The sequence below is a fragment of the Penicillium longicatenatum genome (genome assembly GCF_028827895.1).
Source record: "Penicillium longicatenatum strain IBT 33135 chromosome Unknown contig_1_segment0_segment0, whole genome shotgun sequence".
Classification (NCBI taxonomy): Eukaryota; Fungi; Ascomycota; class Eurotiomycetes; order Eurotiales; family Aspergillaceae; genus Penicillium; species Penicillium longicatenatum.
Window position 1 is genome coordinate 3,747,492 of NW_026643119.1, and position 13,331 is coordinate 3,760,822.

General features: G+C 46.3%; 6 protein-coding genes across 6 annotated transcripts; 3 read left to right on the plus strand and 3 right to left on the minus strand.

The window, feature by feature from the left end:
* Positions 1 to 2,243: 2,243 nt before the first annotated feature.
* On the minus strand, positions 2,244 to 3,353 carry N7484_002175 (uncharacterized protein; the record flags this gene model as incomplete). The annotated part of the gene is made up of 1 exon (XM_057112595.1): positions 2,244 to 3,353. One exon carries the CDS (start codon positions 3,351 to 3,353, stop codon positions 2,244 to 2,246), a length of 1,110 nt encoding a protein of 369 aa, XP_056977332.1.
* Positions 3,354 to 5,887: 2,534 nt separating this feature from the next.
* Positions 5,888 to 6,094, plus strand: N7484_002176 (uncharacterized protein; the record flags this gene model as incomplete). The annotated part of the gene is made up of 1 exon (XM_057112596.1): positions 5,888 to 6,094. One exon carries the CDS (start codon positions 5,888 to 5,890, stop codon positions 6,092 to 6,094), a length of 207 nt encoding a protein of 68 aa, XP_056977333.1.
* Positions 6,095 to 6,375: 281 nt separating this feature from the next.
* On the minus strand, positions 6,376 to 8,058 carry N7484_002177 (cytochrome P450; the record flags this gene model as incomplete). Its single annotated transcript, XM_057112597.1, has 5 exons — positions 6,376 to 6,538; positions 6,589 to 6,755; positions 6,813 to 7,127; positions 7,178 to 7,960; positions 8,008 to 8,058. The coding sequence occupies 5 exons, from the start codon at positions 8,056 to 8,058 to the stop codon at positions 6,376 to 6,378; spliced, it is 1,479 nt and encodes a 492-aa protein (XP_056977334.1).
* A 686-nt stretch (positions 8,059 to 8,744) lies between these two features.
* N7484_002178 (uncharacterized protein) lies at positions 8,745 to 9,641 on the plus strand (the record flags this gene model as incomplete). Its single annotated transcript, XM_057112598.1, has 2 exons — positions 8,745 to 8,901; positions 8,956 to 9,641. The coding sequence occupies 2 exons, from the start codon at positions 8,745 to 8,747 to the stop codon at positions 9,639 to 9,641; spliced, it is 843 nt and encodes a 280-aa protein (XP_056977335.1).
* Positions 9,642 to 10,300: 659 nt separating this feature from the next.
* N7484_002179 (MFS transporter) lies at positions 10,301 to 11,920 on the plus strand (the record flags this gene model as incomplete). The annotated part of the gene is made up of 3 exons (XM_057112599.1): positions 10,301 to 10,515; positions 10,580 to 11,036; positions 11,093 to 11,920. 3 exons carry the CDS (start codon positions 10,301 to 10,303, stop codon positions 11,918 to 11,920), a joined length of 1,500 nt encoding a protein of 499 aa, XP_056977336.1.
* Positions 11,921 to 11,996: 76 nt separating this feature from the next.
* On the minus strand, positions 11,997 to 13,246 carry N7484_002180 (Zn(II)2Cys6 transcription factor domain-containing protein; the record flags this gene model as incomplete). The annotated part of the gene is made up of 2 exons (XM_057112600.1): positions 11,997 to 13,109; positions 13,142 to 13,246. The coding sequence occupies 2 exons, from the start codon at positions 13,244 to 13,246 to the stop codon at positions 11,997 to 11,999; spliced, it is 1,218 nt and encodes a 405-aa protein (XP_056977337.1).
* Between the last annotated feature and the right edge of the window lie 85 nt (positions 13,247 to 13,331).

Below are 13,331 nucleotides of genomic sequence, written 5' to 3' on the forward strand. Positions count from 1 at the left end.
ATGTGCTCTTCCTCTTGGATTGGCCGTTGTAAAATGCCATCGTCTCGCCTGGCGCTCTTGACAATGTGTAATGAGGATTGCAGCATTTCGTTGCTTCATTTGGATATTTTGAGCCTTTTTGCGAGCCTCGGTGTATGAGGCCCTTTACTTTGGAGCCGAATCCATTGCAGACCAACCTCTCCGATTCTGATTAATGGCTGAGCGGATAGGCTTTTCGATCGGGGTTGCGCAGACCTCTCAAGGTGCTTTCGTAAAGCCTTGATGCTCTATTCGATGTAAGCATGATGAATTCATAGGTATCAAAGTCAAATCAAGCTGGGTGATGCCGGGAGAGAGCAGGCTTTTCCTGGCTGATCGGATTGTCCAACTCCACAGTCTGCCCCGCAGACCCAGTTCCAGCCATCGAAGTTCCTCTATCTGCTTTACTTCTCAATTCACTGGCAATCCGGAAATTGTCATCAACATGGAATCAATGGGTTGATCCTTCAAAAGCCTTTAGTAGAGAGCCACAGGTATAGGAAAGATCTTGGCTGGAGGTGATGAGAGAGTTATAGGAAAGAAAGAGATGAGACAGGAGCTGATATTTATAATCTCGAGATTTGGCAGTGATGTTTGTTCATTGAAATTTTTGAAATATTTGAAATTGATTTACTTTGGTGAAATTTTATCTAGATGATGGCTAGATTATTGAAACTCCTTCCTTATTTAAGGATCACATGATGCACACGTAAATTTTAAGGAGGTCTACTTATTTTAGGTAACCTTCTATATCTGATTCCCTAGGTTTCTTTAGGTACTTGATATGAGATTGCGTGTTCACGACATGTGTATCTCACGGCCCGAACGACCCTAGTGTAAGTACAAAACAATCATATTTCACTCTTTTGTTTCTTGCTCTCATTCATCATCCACACCTGCCTCGTATTGAATATTCATAATTCTATCTTTATACTTTGTTTTAAATGCCTCAGTAGCTTCCTTAGATGCCCTGTATTATAAGAAAATAATATTAGCTAAGCCATTCATATTATAGTAGCAACATAGTAGGCAAGACCAGGGGCCGTAACTTACGTGAAGTGTAATATTATAGGAAATACCCGAGGGGCAGGCATCATTTTTCCGCCTGATTCCTCAATTTCTCTAAGAAATAATCAGTATTGATGCTTTTAAGCCCCCTCTTTAGTACTTACTTGACGATATCGTTAACAGCGTTGCATACCTCTGGTAGGAGCTGCACCATCAAACGTTGCTAATGAACCAATTCCATATAAGCTAGATGAATCATTTCAACTTAAGGTTTGGATACAACTAAGTTTGAAAATCACTGACATCAGACATAATGGGAAGGCAAGACGGTGATAAAGATGGATAGATGGATAGTTGATAGATCGATTGACTGATAGGATCAATGAGACTCAGCGTAATAGTCGGTGCATCAGAGGTTATGAAAGAGACACGGAGGACTATAAATACCTAGCGGTGGATCCAATCTACTAATCTTCAACTAGTATCTTAGACGATTGTCGATTCCAATAGATCTGATCGGCATTGATGGCTCCACCTCTAGTAACGCCACTTCTACGGTGTAGAGCTGCTATGTAGGTACCGCGGCGAGCTGAACTTGGAAGCGGTATGTTAAACTCAGTAAGCGGGTCTATCCGGGCTTCCACTTTTTCCTCGAACTGTTGTCCAAAAGAATGTGCCCTCTACTACAACACCCAGCTACAAATCTAATTATAGAACTAATTTCAACACGGATTGAAATCAAATAGCCATCATGCTATGTATACGCCATGTATGTAACTCGAATGGATGTAGTGATTATGGTACAAGAGGTAAAAAGGTGTCTAGGGATAGTGTTATGAAAGTAGAAATTGTAATAGGCAATGATCGACGGGTTCAAGAATAGGACGAATTGGAAGGGAGAAGAGAAAGAATGACTTGCTGCCCTGCGTCATCATGCGGTGCTGGGAGGTCTGTGATTGGATTTGGATCCTTAGCGTTCCGTTCTGTGGCATGTGCTGGGCCAGCCACGCATTTGTTCAAGCCAGGGAGGATGAGTAGGAATGGGCTTGCTGAATTGGCGAAAATGGACAAAAGTAAACGCTCGCTGTTCTTTTTGCTCGGAACGCCTGGTAGCCAAAGGAGAAAACTGGAGGGAAAGAATTCGGATCGATAGAGATTGATGAGGTTGACGATTTCGAGGATTGTATGTTTGAGGAGTAGAATGGGATGAAAGGCCGTTAGATATCCATGCTCCAGCGCCACGGGCGAATGCGTTCTAGTTGGCCGAGACCGACCTCATCATGGATCTCATCATTGATCTCGAGGTGGAGAAGATGGACCTTGTGTTTATTATCGGGTCGTTGCAAGGTCGAAAGGGTTTTAGATATTTGCGGACGGTGCAGGGCTTTGTCGCTTTCGTCGATGGATTTGGAAGCCCGCCTTGTCTCAGGGGTGTCAGGATATTTCCAGGAAGAGCTGGGGGATAGATCGTCGCTGTGGGCCAGAGAGAACATAGAATCGGATCGAGAGTGTCGTGAAAACTCGAAGTCTTCACGCGAGAAACTATTGGAGCGTTCGCGCACGCGGCTTACAGATGGCCGTCGCGGCAAGTTCTGATGAATACAATCCGTGTCGACGGCACCGTCATTACTGAACTGTTCCGCAACTATTTCGTTCCGGTGGGGACCGAGTTGGACGACCCGGGATAAACGGTCGCTAGGTAAACCGCCTACACTGTCGCGAGGTGAATTGGCAAAGCTTGCTTTGCCTTCCATGACCCTCGCGCTTGGTGGTGGTTGGAGCATCCATCGAGTGTCGGCACGGCTAATCGGACCGCTCACAATCGGGGGATGGAGCTCGTTGACGGGCGGGGCACGAGCAGCGTAATACTTAGGCTCACGATCTGCACGGCCACTGCCTGAAAACCCAATGGATGATCCGCGTACTTCCTGTTCCTGGCCCCAAAGTGGTTCGTCCTCGCGTTGGTATCGCATTCGGTTCCACCGCTCGCCGATCGGATGCATCAGACTGCCACTCTTATCTTTCAGTTGCGAACTTTGATCGGTGTTCCAGCTGTTCGTCCGCTGTGGGTTTCGATTGCCACCTCGGCGAGTTGGAGGTCCTGGACCCAGGGCAATTTCCTCCCGCCAGCCTTCATTGGTACTGAATGGGGTCGGCTGAGGGAAAGGACGGGGTTGATCGGTGACGACTTCGAGGTCATATTTTTGCTGCTTGCGTTGTGTTCGGGCGGCATCGTTCTTGCGTTTGCGGCGGTCAATGCTCATAGCACAAGGGGTACAAGTGGCATAGTAAAAGACGGCACTCTGCGCGCCCCGGTAGAGCCACATGACGCGGGGGAGGGGTACCCTTCTTCAATGTCCCTTTTCTGATTTCTTTGCAGATAGATTTTCTGTTTCTGAGGGCGTTGCCCAGAAACACGCTCACGACGGGCTTTGTGCCCGGGAGAGTTGGTGGATTTGACCCGGTAGTGGTATGGTGTTCAGGGATAATAAAGACCACATGAAGGGCGTAGTGAGATAAAGGGGGAAAAGGAAGGGTTGGAATGAGAGAAAATGGTGAGCCCAAACGACCAGCGATGGGGGCGGGGAGTAGGGAAATACTAGTAGGGGAGGATGAAACGACAGAATCAGGGGAGGTTTGGGGACAATTTGGGGTGGGGCGGTACTTCTGCCTAGACTTGGTTGGCTATGTGACGCTCCCGCACCTGTACCCAACCTTCGCTTCTTTTCTCTTCATTCTTTCTTGGTCTTTACGGGGGTTTTTTTTTTTTTTTTTTTTTTTTCAATTGCGTTTGGGTCGGAAAGCCTTTCGACGTGTCTCATTCGTGTCCTATGCGCTGTGTCCGTTTCTATTCCCAGGCTCTTACCCAGGTCAACTACGTATCTGCACCTACGATGCATGCGATCGGATAATGTAAAATCTTTTGCTGGGACAGGCAACAAGATCTCTGACAGGGATTAATATTTCCTAAACCCAGGTTGTCTTGGCATATCCCGTTGTGGGGTGCGCGTACCGCAAACGGCTGGAAAAGGGGGGGTTATCATGATTAGATGATAACAAGTATTCAAAGCCGATAGGATTCATATTTAAACTAATCATATGCACGTCTCGATTTGGTGTTCTCTAGTCTCCACTTTGGACCGGATGGCGTAGGTTGTAGCCAGTTGGGCAGAGTATTACGCTTACAAGTGAAGTTTTGACAAAAGTACCCCAAGTTTATGTAATCCATATTTGACATGTCGGAAAGATCTTTGAACACTTCCGTCTAGAGAGATACTCGAGCCCATGGGAATTCGGAATCGTTCTTGTCCTGTTGGTGATGGCATTGAGCTTTCGTGACACGCCATTTCAATCAAGGAGTCGTATTCCCAAGCGCACCTTTCAAATGAAGCGACATACTCATGAGTCATGTGTCACTTCTGGGCAAAGAGGGCAGTTTCTATTGGAAATTGGGGAACGTGAGATATTCATGTTGCAAGTTCTGGAAACTTTAGCCCGTCGAAAGATTCAAATCAAGCTTGTCTCAAGCCCTCAAATGAGGGTGACTTCATTCACATACTTCCAACCCATTCATCTTTATACAGGACTTGAGGAAAGTCGCCTGGCTCAATTCACAGCCTTCTAGAAAAACTATAAATTTATTAATTCTTCCTTTCTGTTTTTCCTTCTTTCACTTCCTTCTTCACTCTCTCACTTAGGGATATCACACCGGCAATAGTATGGTGCGCTCTGCTTCTGGTGAGCCGGTTCACCATGATTTCAGCCCAAGAGACCCCACTATCACCTAATCAATACACAGAGACAACGCTCGTTACCCCCTTGCATATGGAATCCGGATATTCTGATTTGTCCCTGAGAAAAACTCAACGCCACACAGCTATTGAAGAACTGTTCAGGGCTCCAAGAGGCCACCACCTGGACATCCAAAGCGCCCCTTAGTTGCCTCAGAGGTGGCTGGTTTGGAGTCAACTTCAACCTACACTCTGATGTTCACTTTTGGCTGAATCCCAAACGATGGTGATGCAAGGGCTTGCCTCACTGTACGAATCGGCAGGGCTAGGCCTAGCATACTTCTCGGGACATGACAAGAAGCGACAGACTACATTGCTCGGAGTATCAAACTCAGTGGATGCCACGAACGACCTTCTCATAATTTTTGAGGACTTTTTTATTTTCGACCGTCATCTACGCCCACCAGCTCACCAGAAGATATGTCAAAGTGTTTTCTTTGTTCTGGAGCTATATGCGCCCTGAGGTGGTGCCCTTTATCAGTCATGACTCATGGTTCCCTTTTCAGAACCAAAAATTCACTGCAGACCATGCTGCTATCGGAAAATTCATGCATATGAGTGGCCGGATAATACGGTTGAGATTAAGCTATTTCGGCACCTGAAAATCCGATTTTGAGAGCTTCAAATTGAATTTGAATCTCAAGCAAAGATTTCTAGCTATGGCGAAGCAAAGCATGGCAGGCAAGCAGCCGGGACAACCGCTTATTTATAGCGTTTTGGAGAGAAAGGATGAAACAAGCGTTCCAGGGAATGCCAACGAGAAAACCATTCAGTCCTTCAATCCTTCCACAATCTATCGCGAATGATTCAGCATTTGAGACCACGTTGGTACTCGGCAGCTCAACAGCCACTTACTACGATTTGGTCAACGTCAATGGCACAAAGGTTGATAAGAGGTTCGTTTGATTCGCCGATTGATTCAAACGCAAAATTAACAGGATGGAAGACTGTCTCACTCTTCTTAAATATAAATCAGCCACCATCAACACCCAGCTTGCACATTTCAAAGCCGAGATGAGCCAGTGGCGAACCCTTCGCCGCTGCTGGGAACTTGAGTTGATTATCGGAGAATGGCAATTCGGGTCAATGCAGTGCCTGCCTCTTGGGTTCACGCTCGGCGATATTATCGAAGCCAGAATGAAGATGAGGCCAACGATTTAATCGCCCCTTTTGCCACCGTTCAATTTTCCATCAAGACCTCTGGCGGTCATTCTACCGATTCATTCAACGATCAGAAAGAGATCGAACGCTTCCCCGACAGAATCAAACAGCTATAGAAGGACATTGATTACTTCCGCCGCAAGGGCAGGTCTCGTTTGCGTTCAAGGCCGACAAAAATGGATCCAAGACCTATCTCGCTTACATTGCCAGATTTTATGATCGCGGCTCATTTCATTTACGTTGCGTTCCAAGGCCTATAAGAATGGATCTAAGGCCTGATATCTTTTGATCGATACTCTTTCTGCTTTCACCAGCGAAGACGCTGATTTTCTTCTGTTCCCGGCCTCTGTTATGTGTACAGGGCTTGCAGACGTGAAAGGACATTCCACAACCTTCATTATGATTCACTCGCTCTTGGCGTCAAGTAGACCTTCAAAGGGCCTTTCTCCCACATAAGGAAATTCCTTTGTTTAATCCAGTCACAACTTTCATCTGCGATTCTCATGTCAAAATTGAAAATGATAAGAGCAAGGATCAACCGCATTTCACTATAAGCAAGGCTAATAAAATATCAGTAAACGCGCCAAAATGCGGCAGAAAGATGACTGACTTTCTTCCAAGGCAATTTCTCGGTCCAATATGAAATGGCTGAAAGACATCTCGTCGATCATTAATGAACTCTGGATACCCAAGGAAACGTTCTGGGTGGAATGAATTAGGATCTTTGAAATACTCTTCACGGCGGTATAGTGCCCATTGATGAATAGAGAGATTGGTCTGCGAGTCAACATCAGCATAGTTTAGAAGACCAGAGCCCCAAAATGATACACATACGTTCTCTGGGATAAATATTCCCAAAACCTGAGATCCTCCCTTTGGACAAACACGGGGTAGCCCATTGGCGATGGGAGGATACATGCGCATTGCTTCGTCGAGGCAGGCTAGCATGTAGGAAAGTTGATTGACACTAAGCAAAGTGATATCTTCCTCGCTATGGAATGCTGATCGGACTTCGTCTTTCAAGATTTGATGAGCCTCGGGGTTCTGTAGCAACAGATATGTGACACCACTCAGTAAGGATGCGGTTGTTTCTGAACCTCCGATGATCAAGATCTCGGCATTTGAAACGAGTTTGTCCACACCGAGATTCTATCTCAGTTAGATCATTCCTCAGGTAATGTGATCTGTCATTGACTTACCAATTCATCTTTCTTTTTCAAGAGTCCTTCAATCAGGTCTGGACGTTCCTCGGTGACAGCAATTCGACGAAGCATTTTCTCCTTCGTCATGACTTTATGTCTCTGATGAGCCTCCTGCATGGACTTCGGAACCAAAGACAAAAGAAGACTTTTCAGTGATGGAACAAACGACAAAGCCTGCAATATCGAGCCTAAGTGTGCACCTTCAAAAATGCCTTTTATCCACGCATCATAGTTGCAGCCCTCAAGGCAGCCGAAAGACTCTCCAAAGGCGAGGTCACCAATGATGTCAAATGTTGTAAAATTATACCAATCGGAAATGATCACACTGCCCTTTTCACAGTTCTCATGCAATCTTTGAAGTAATTTATCAACGTATTTTCGGATCATCGGTTCCTGATCCCGCATACTCTTCTCAGAGAAACCATGAGCCATCTGTCGGCGCAATCGTTTATGCTCCTCATTGTCCTCATTGACAATATGCAACGGCTCATCGAGAGGGCGGTAGAACCAATTGGCTTTTGTCATTTCTGGTTCTCCGTTCTTGTGGCCCATTATGTCTTTCCATGCATCAGGATGAGAGAAGGCCAGCTCGTCTGGCGCAATGCGGACGATATCTCCGTAGCGCTTGTGTAGATCAAGCATATCAAAGGGAAGAGTACCGTTGATCGCGCGGCGAAAGTACGGAATACGGGAAATCGCATGAGACTTTGGACCAGGGAACCGACTTAGTGGGTGAAAATAGACATTGTAGATGACCTTGGTGATAAGGTAGATGATTGCCTGTCATTGTTAGAAGACACTTTGCTTTCTTGATTGTTTGGAAATACCGTGGAGACTGCAGTTGCTAAGCAAGATCTTGCATCAAGAAACACACTCATGTTTTGCAGCATTATGTCAGTAAGCCCAATAGACTTCCGTTAATCATTGTTGATCGAGGTCTTGAATGTAGGGTTTTATATACCCTTATCCAGAGTCCGTAGTCTTATTTCAAGTTGTCGAAGCGGGGAGAAAGGCAACAGTCATCTCAAAAAAGCTGCAGAGTATAAGAATAGAAAAGGCGACAATATTCCAGGGACACAGCCCCGCTTTTCGGATCATATTTTGGAGTCAAAGAAGCTTTAAGTTTAAGTTCTGATTCCAAGCTTGTTACAAGCCGAGTCCGATGGCGAACCCGAACCCGAGTACGAACCCGATGTCGAGCTTACTAGATCCACTCTCTATACTGCCCTTACCAAGCCAGCCCAATAAAAGATAGTAGAAGCTTTAGAGTATTTGAAAGTTAAGCTAAGTCTGATATCCATGGTACCTAGTGCATGGCTAAACCATTCTGATACAGTAGGCACCCATAAAATCCACAGGGTGGGCGACGTTTGAAAATTTCGTTGAACAGAAACTTTCCCTAGCACGCCTCAAAATAACTAATTCATGCTGATCATTGTTTCTTATTCTAGCAGCCTAAATCTACATCCTATAAAGTATCTTCATGGACACATTTTAGAGCATCTCATTCCTCTACAATCATCTTAAGTGTATCAATCCTCAACTGTGACGAATTCATCTCAGAATGGCTTCAACAAAATGCGAGTTGTATGTGTACACTCCAAGCATAGCACTTGCTGTTGTTGCAGTCATCGCTTTCTCTGGCCTGGCAGCTATTCATTGCTTCCGCATGATCCAGACGAGGACCTGGTCCGGCATATTTCTTGTTCTCGGTGCCTTCGGTAAGTAATTGATTCACAGCATCCTTTGATGTCAAATGTCTTACCACCATCTAGCCCAGCTATCTGGCTATACCGCTCGTCTTTTCTCGACGCAAGATGTCTGTAATCGCGTTGCATATGGGATTCAGTCGGTTCTTCTGCTACTGGGGCCGACTCTAATTATGCTATCCGTCAACATGATACAGACAGATTTTGCTCGAGCTTTGGAAGCCGAGCAATATTGCCTAGTTCCAGTCCGATGGCAGAAACCTCTCTATTTGAGCCTCAATACAATTTTGGTCATCATTCAAGCTGTCGGAGGCATTTTGATCGTCTCATCCACCTCAATCACAACGATCAGCCTAGGAAGCAAGATCACAATCGGTATTTACGTTATCCAAATACTGTTCTGGGGCTTTGTATTTGCAGAAAATGTTTGCATGACTATTCGACTCCGTCGTCAGCCAACAGAGACCAGCGTGGAATCACTGAAGAATTGGAAAATGTGGAATCAGCTGTTTGGTCTTTCGACCAGCATTATTGGGTTTGGGCGCAATGTTATGTGCTTGACTATGGCTGGTGGAATTGCCTTTCTCAGTGAAAATGAATGGCCATCCTACGCTTTCGATGGCTACCAAATGATCATGGTATTGGGCGCTTGGGCGGTTTGGTATCTTCCTGAGGAGTGTGAAGCAGTCAACGATAAAAGGGACTATAGGAGCCTTACCAGGCTCGAGGAAATCCGCCGCAGCCCTTCATAAAGGAAATTACGTGTCTTATGTATTCAGACGCTTTATTCTAACAAATAATCACATTGTTTTTGCCAGAAGTCGCAAGTTAATTTTCCTTTCAACCAATCTCTATCCTCTAACACGAGACATTCTGTAACTGCCTTTTAACTGGTGAATAAAATGTTGCCATCTTGGTATACATCTCCTTACTTTTGTCCTAAGCCATTTCATGTTGCAGATCTCAAACTTTTCTGTACACTAGAAAACCTAAATTTTCGCCTAGAATAAACCGGTAGCAGTACCTGACGTATTATGCGTCGTCGTGTGGAAAGCTGTGTATAGATACTTCGGCTATGGGTAAGTATTACATGATTGGTTAACCCTCCTCCCCACATCAGCATAGACCCTTGAGGCCCACTTGCACCAAACCAATGAGAAGTCCCCAAATCCGAATACGATGTTTTCCCTTAGCCAGTATGTTGCGGTGACGCTACAGGCTCATTTGAAACAGGTGACACTTGACGCCTTTCTATTCACAATTCATAAAATGGTCTCCGGAGACTCGAATCTCCGAGCACAGCATTGTTTCCCATAATATAAAACAGACAAGCTGCCAATACGCGTTCTGGCCTTCAAAATCATGAAACTGTCTGCGACCAAGACTAAATCTCGAAGAAAGCTCCGGAATAATGTCGCCTGACAATGTTTCTCAAGAATCGCAGCTCTCACACCCTACGCTTGACCAAGATGGTCCAGAGAGTAAACAGAGGGAAAATGTGGAAACAGAAGGGCTGGACGTATTCTGGGACGAGCCTGTCGATCAAGATCCGGCTAATCCAATGAACTGGGGCTTAGCGCGCAGATGGACTATTGTTGGAGCGGTATCTTTCATTACTTTCTTGACGTGAGTCCTGCACTGCTCATCCGATCCAAAGAACGAGCTTCACACTGACACCACGGATTCCTAGTCCCCTCGCCTCATCCATGTTTGCACCTGGGGTACCCGAGGTAATGGCTGATTTCAATACCAGCTCAAGTCTCCTCGCAACCTTCGTTGTTTCCGTCTATATCCTCGGTTTCGCATTCGGTCCTCTTATCGTTGCTCCGTTGAGCGAGTATAGTGGCCGTCTCGTCGTCTACAACGCATGCAATGTGCTCTTCCTGATTTTCAACATTGCCAGCGCACTGTCTCCAAGCCTGGCATCGCTAATAATCTTCCGATTCCTGGATGGTGTTGCTGGTGTTGCGCCGACGACTATAGGAAGTGGTACAATTGCTGATATAATGCCTATGGAGAGTCGAGGTAAAGCTATGGCTCTTTGGTCTTTGGGACCGCTTTTTGGTCCTATTGTTGGTCCGGTTGTTGGTGGATACTTGGTTGAGGCTACGAGTTGGCGATGGGTATTTTGGGTTCTGGCTATTGTGGTACGTATTATGCATTTCGGCGTTCTTTCAATTCTCTGATGGTCTTCTGATTCTAGGGTGGTGTCGCGTCGATTGTCTTCTTTTTTATCGTCCCTGAAACACATGGTCCTACGCTCCTGGAACGGAAAGCAGCGCGGGTACGAAAGGAGACTGGGAACACGGGCTATAGATCTCGTTTGGATGATGGGATCCCCGCGAAACAAAGATTCATGCAGAGTCTCGTTCGTCCGACGAGAATGTTGCTGCTCTCGCCAATCGTGTCGTCAATGTGTATCTACATTGCTGTTCTCTATGGCCTTTTATACATTCTTTTTACCACGTTCACTGAGGTTTTTGAAGGGCAATATGGTTTCTCATCTGGTTCGAGTGGTCTCTCCTTCCTAGGCAGTGGTGTCGGCATGTTACTCGGATTGTTATACGCTGGTATCCTCAGTGATCGTGAGATCAAGCTGCGAATTCAACGAAAGGAGACCACACAGCCAGAAGACCGGCTGCCTTGGTATATTGCTCTTCCTGGATCACTGAGTATTCCTGCTGGGTTATTTATCTACGGATGGTCAACCGATAAGCATGTTCATTGGATTGTTCCCGAGATCGGAACCGCTGTGACAGGTTATGGTATGATTCTTACATTGATGGGTATTCAGACTTATCTGGTCGATGCATTCACGCAGCATGCGGCCAGTGCCATTGCAGCTTGTACTGTTCTACGGAGCCTGGCAGGTGGTCTTCTCCCTCTTTGTGGATTGAAGCTATATGACAAGCTGGGTTTGGGTTGGGGCAACAGTCTGCTGGCATTCATTGCGCTAGGCATATCCCCGATTCCTGTTTTATTCCAGTCGTTTGGAGCGCAGCTGAGAGCTCGATCCAAGCCTCCGAAATAGGCCCGTCGTATACCCCATATCTAATAAAAGAGTATTAATATTGTTACATGTTTTCATATCGTTATTTCCGGTATCTTCATATAGATCCAGGAGCCCAGCATATCTGTTCTTGCGGCCATCTTAGCCACCCTCGGTATTTCTCATCAATAACAGAATACAGCTGCGACATGAGCCGACCACTCAATCCTTCCATCCACCACATCCATTCAATTTGACGCAATGCGACGCAGAAATACCCAAAGATAATCAGCGCAACAGGCTCCTCTTTCGCAAGTAACTCCAAATACTCATCCGAGGCTTCTAATAACCACGCAAATACATCTGCAGTTTGAAGCCTCGGCCCCTCGCCCGGTTTCATAACAACACCCAAAGTCCTGCTGAGCGCATCTAACGTCTCCTCATAAATCCCACGTAACCGCTGATCTTGCATGAACTCATGACCAATCATCTGTTTCAATTCCCAAGTATACATCTTCCCCTGTTCAAACGTCTGCGGATCCCGCGCAGCCGCCGTCTGGGCCCCATTCATAAAGATCGGGCCCAATTTCCCCTTATTGAAGTCATGCCTACTGTATTCAATAACAGTCCTTGTGCCCCGGAACAGAAGAACCCAGTTAGCAAGACGGCCTTGCTCGAATAAGACAAGGAAGCTTCTCTCTGAGGGAACGCTGGCACAAGCAGAAATGCAAGTTAACGAGGAGAAGAGAAACAGTCCGACTCCATTGTCGGAGGCTAGAAAGGGGATATTTGGCGTCACGGATTGGACCGCTGTTTGGTGATGCATGTGTGCTTGTGCGATACAGCTATCCCGGCGAGAAGGGTCGGACCGAGCGAGGTGTAAAGCAGCTACAGCTAACATGGCGTGTAAGACGGCCGGCATGGTGAATCCTACTCGAGGCACTTCGTCCCGATAAATTGCCTGGATGGAGGGGATTCGGCTTAATGTGTAACATGTTGAGACCATATAATGGTGCAATAGTTCCATATCAAAAACTGGCAGACTTGTATTTAATGGAGCTTGTGGAGCTGGAGGCCCAATACTTGGGCTGGCAGTTCCTGTGCTGTGCCTGGCTGGAATGGCTGGGCTTGCGGCTTCGTGCTCTAACCGAACAGGGTCGGGTGTAGCTGTGAAGGAGCATGGCACACCATGTCTTTCACAGTTCCCACAAGTAGGCTTTGCCTCGTCGCACTTCAAGTATTCTATTTAGTGCTTTTTCTAACATGCAATGGATTGCAGGGCTTTACCTTGACCTTCCTTCTTTTGCAAGCGAGACAGCCGGCTCTAGACTTCCGGTGCGAGCGGCGTCCAATAGGAGTGGATCTCATACTGGGTACTATAATTGACCAAATGTGTATATATTAAGGTGCATAATCCGAGCGGGGCTATCAGATATAGTGAAATGCGGCGTCA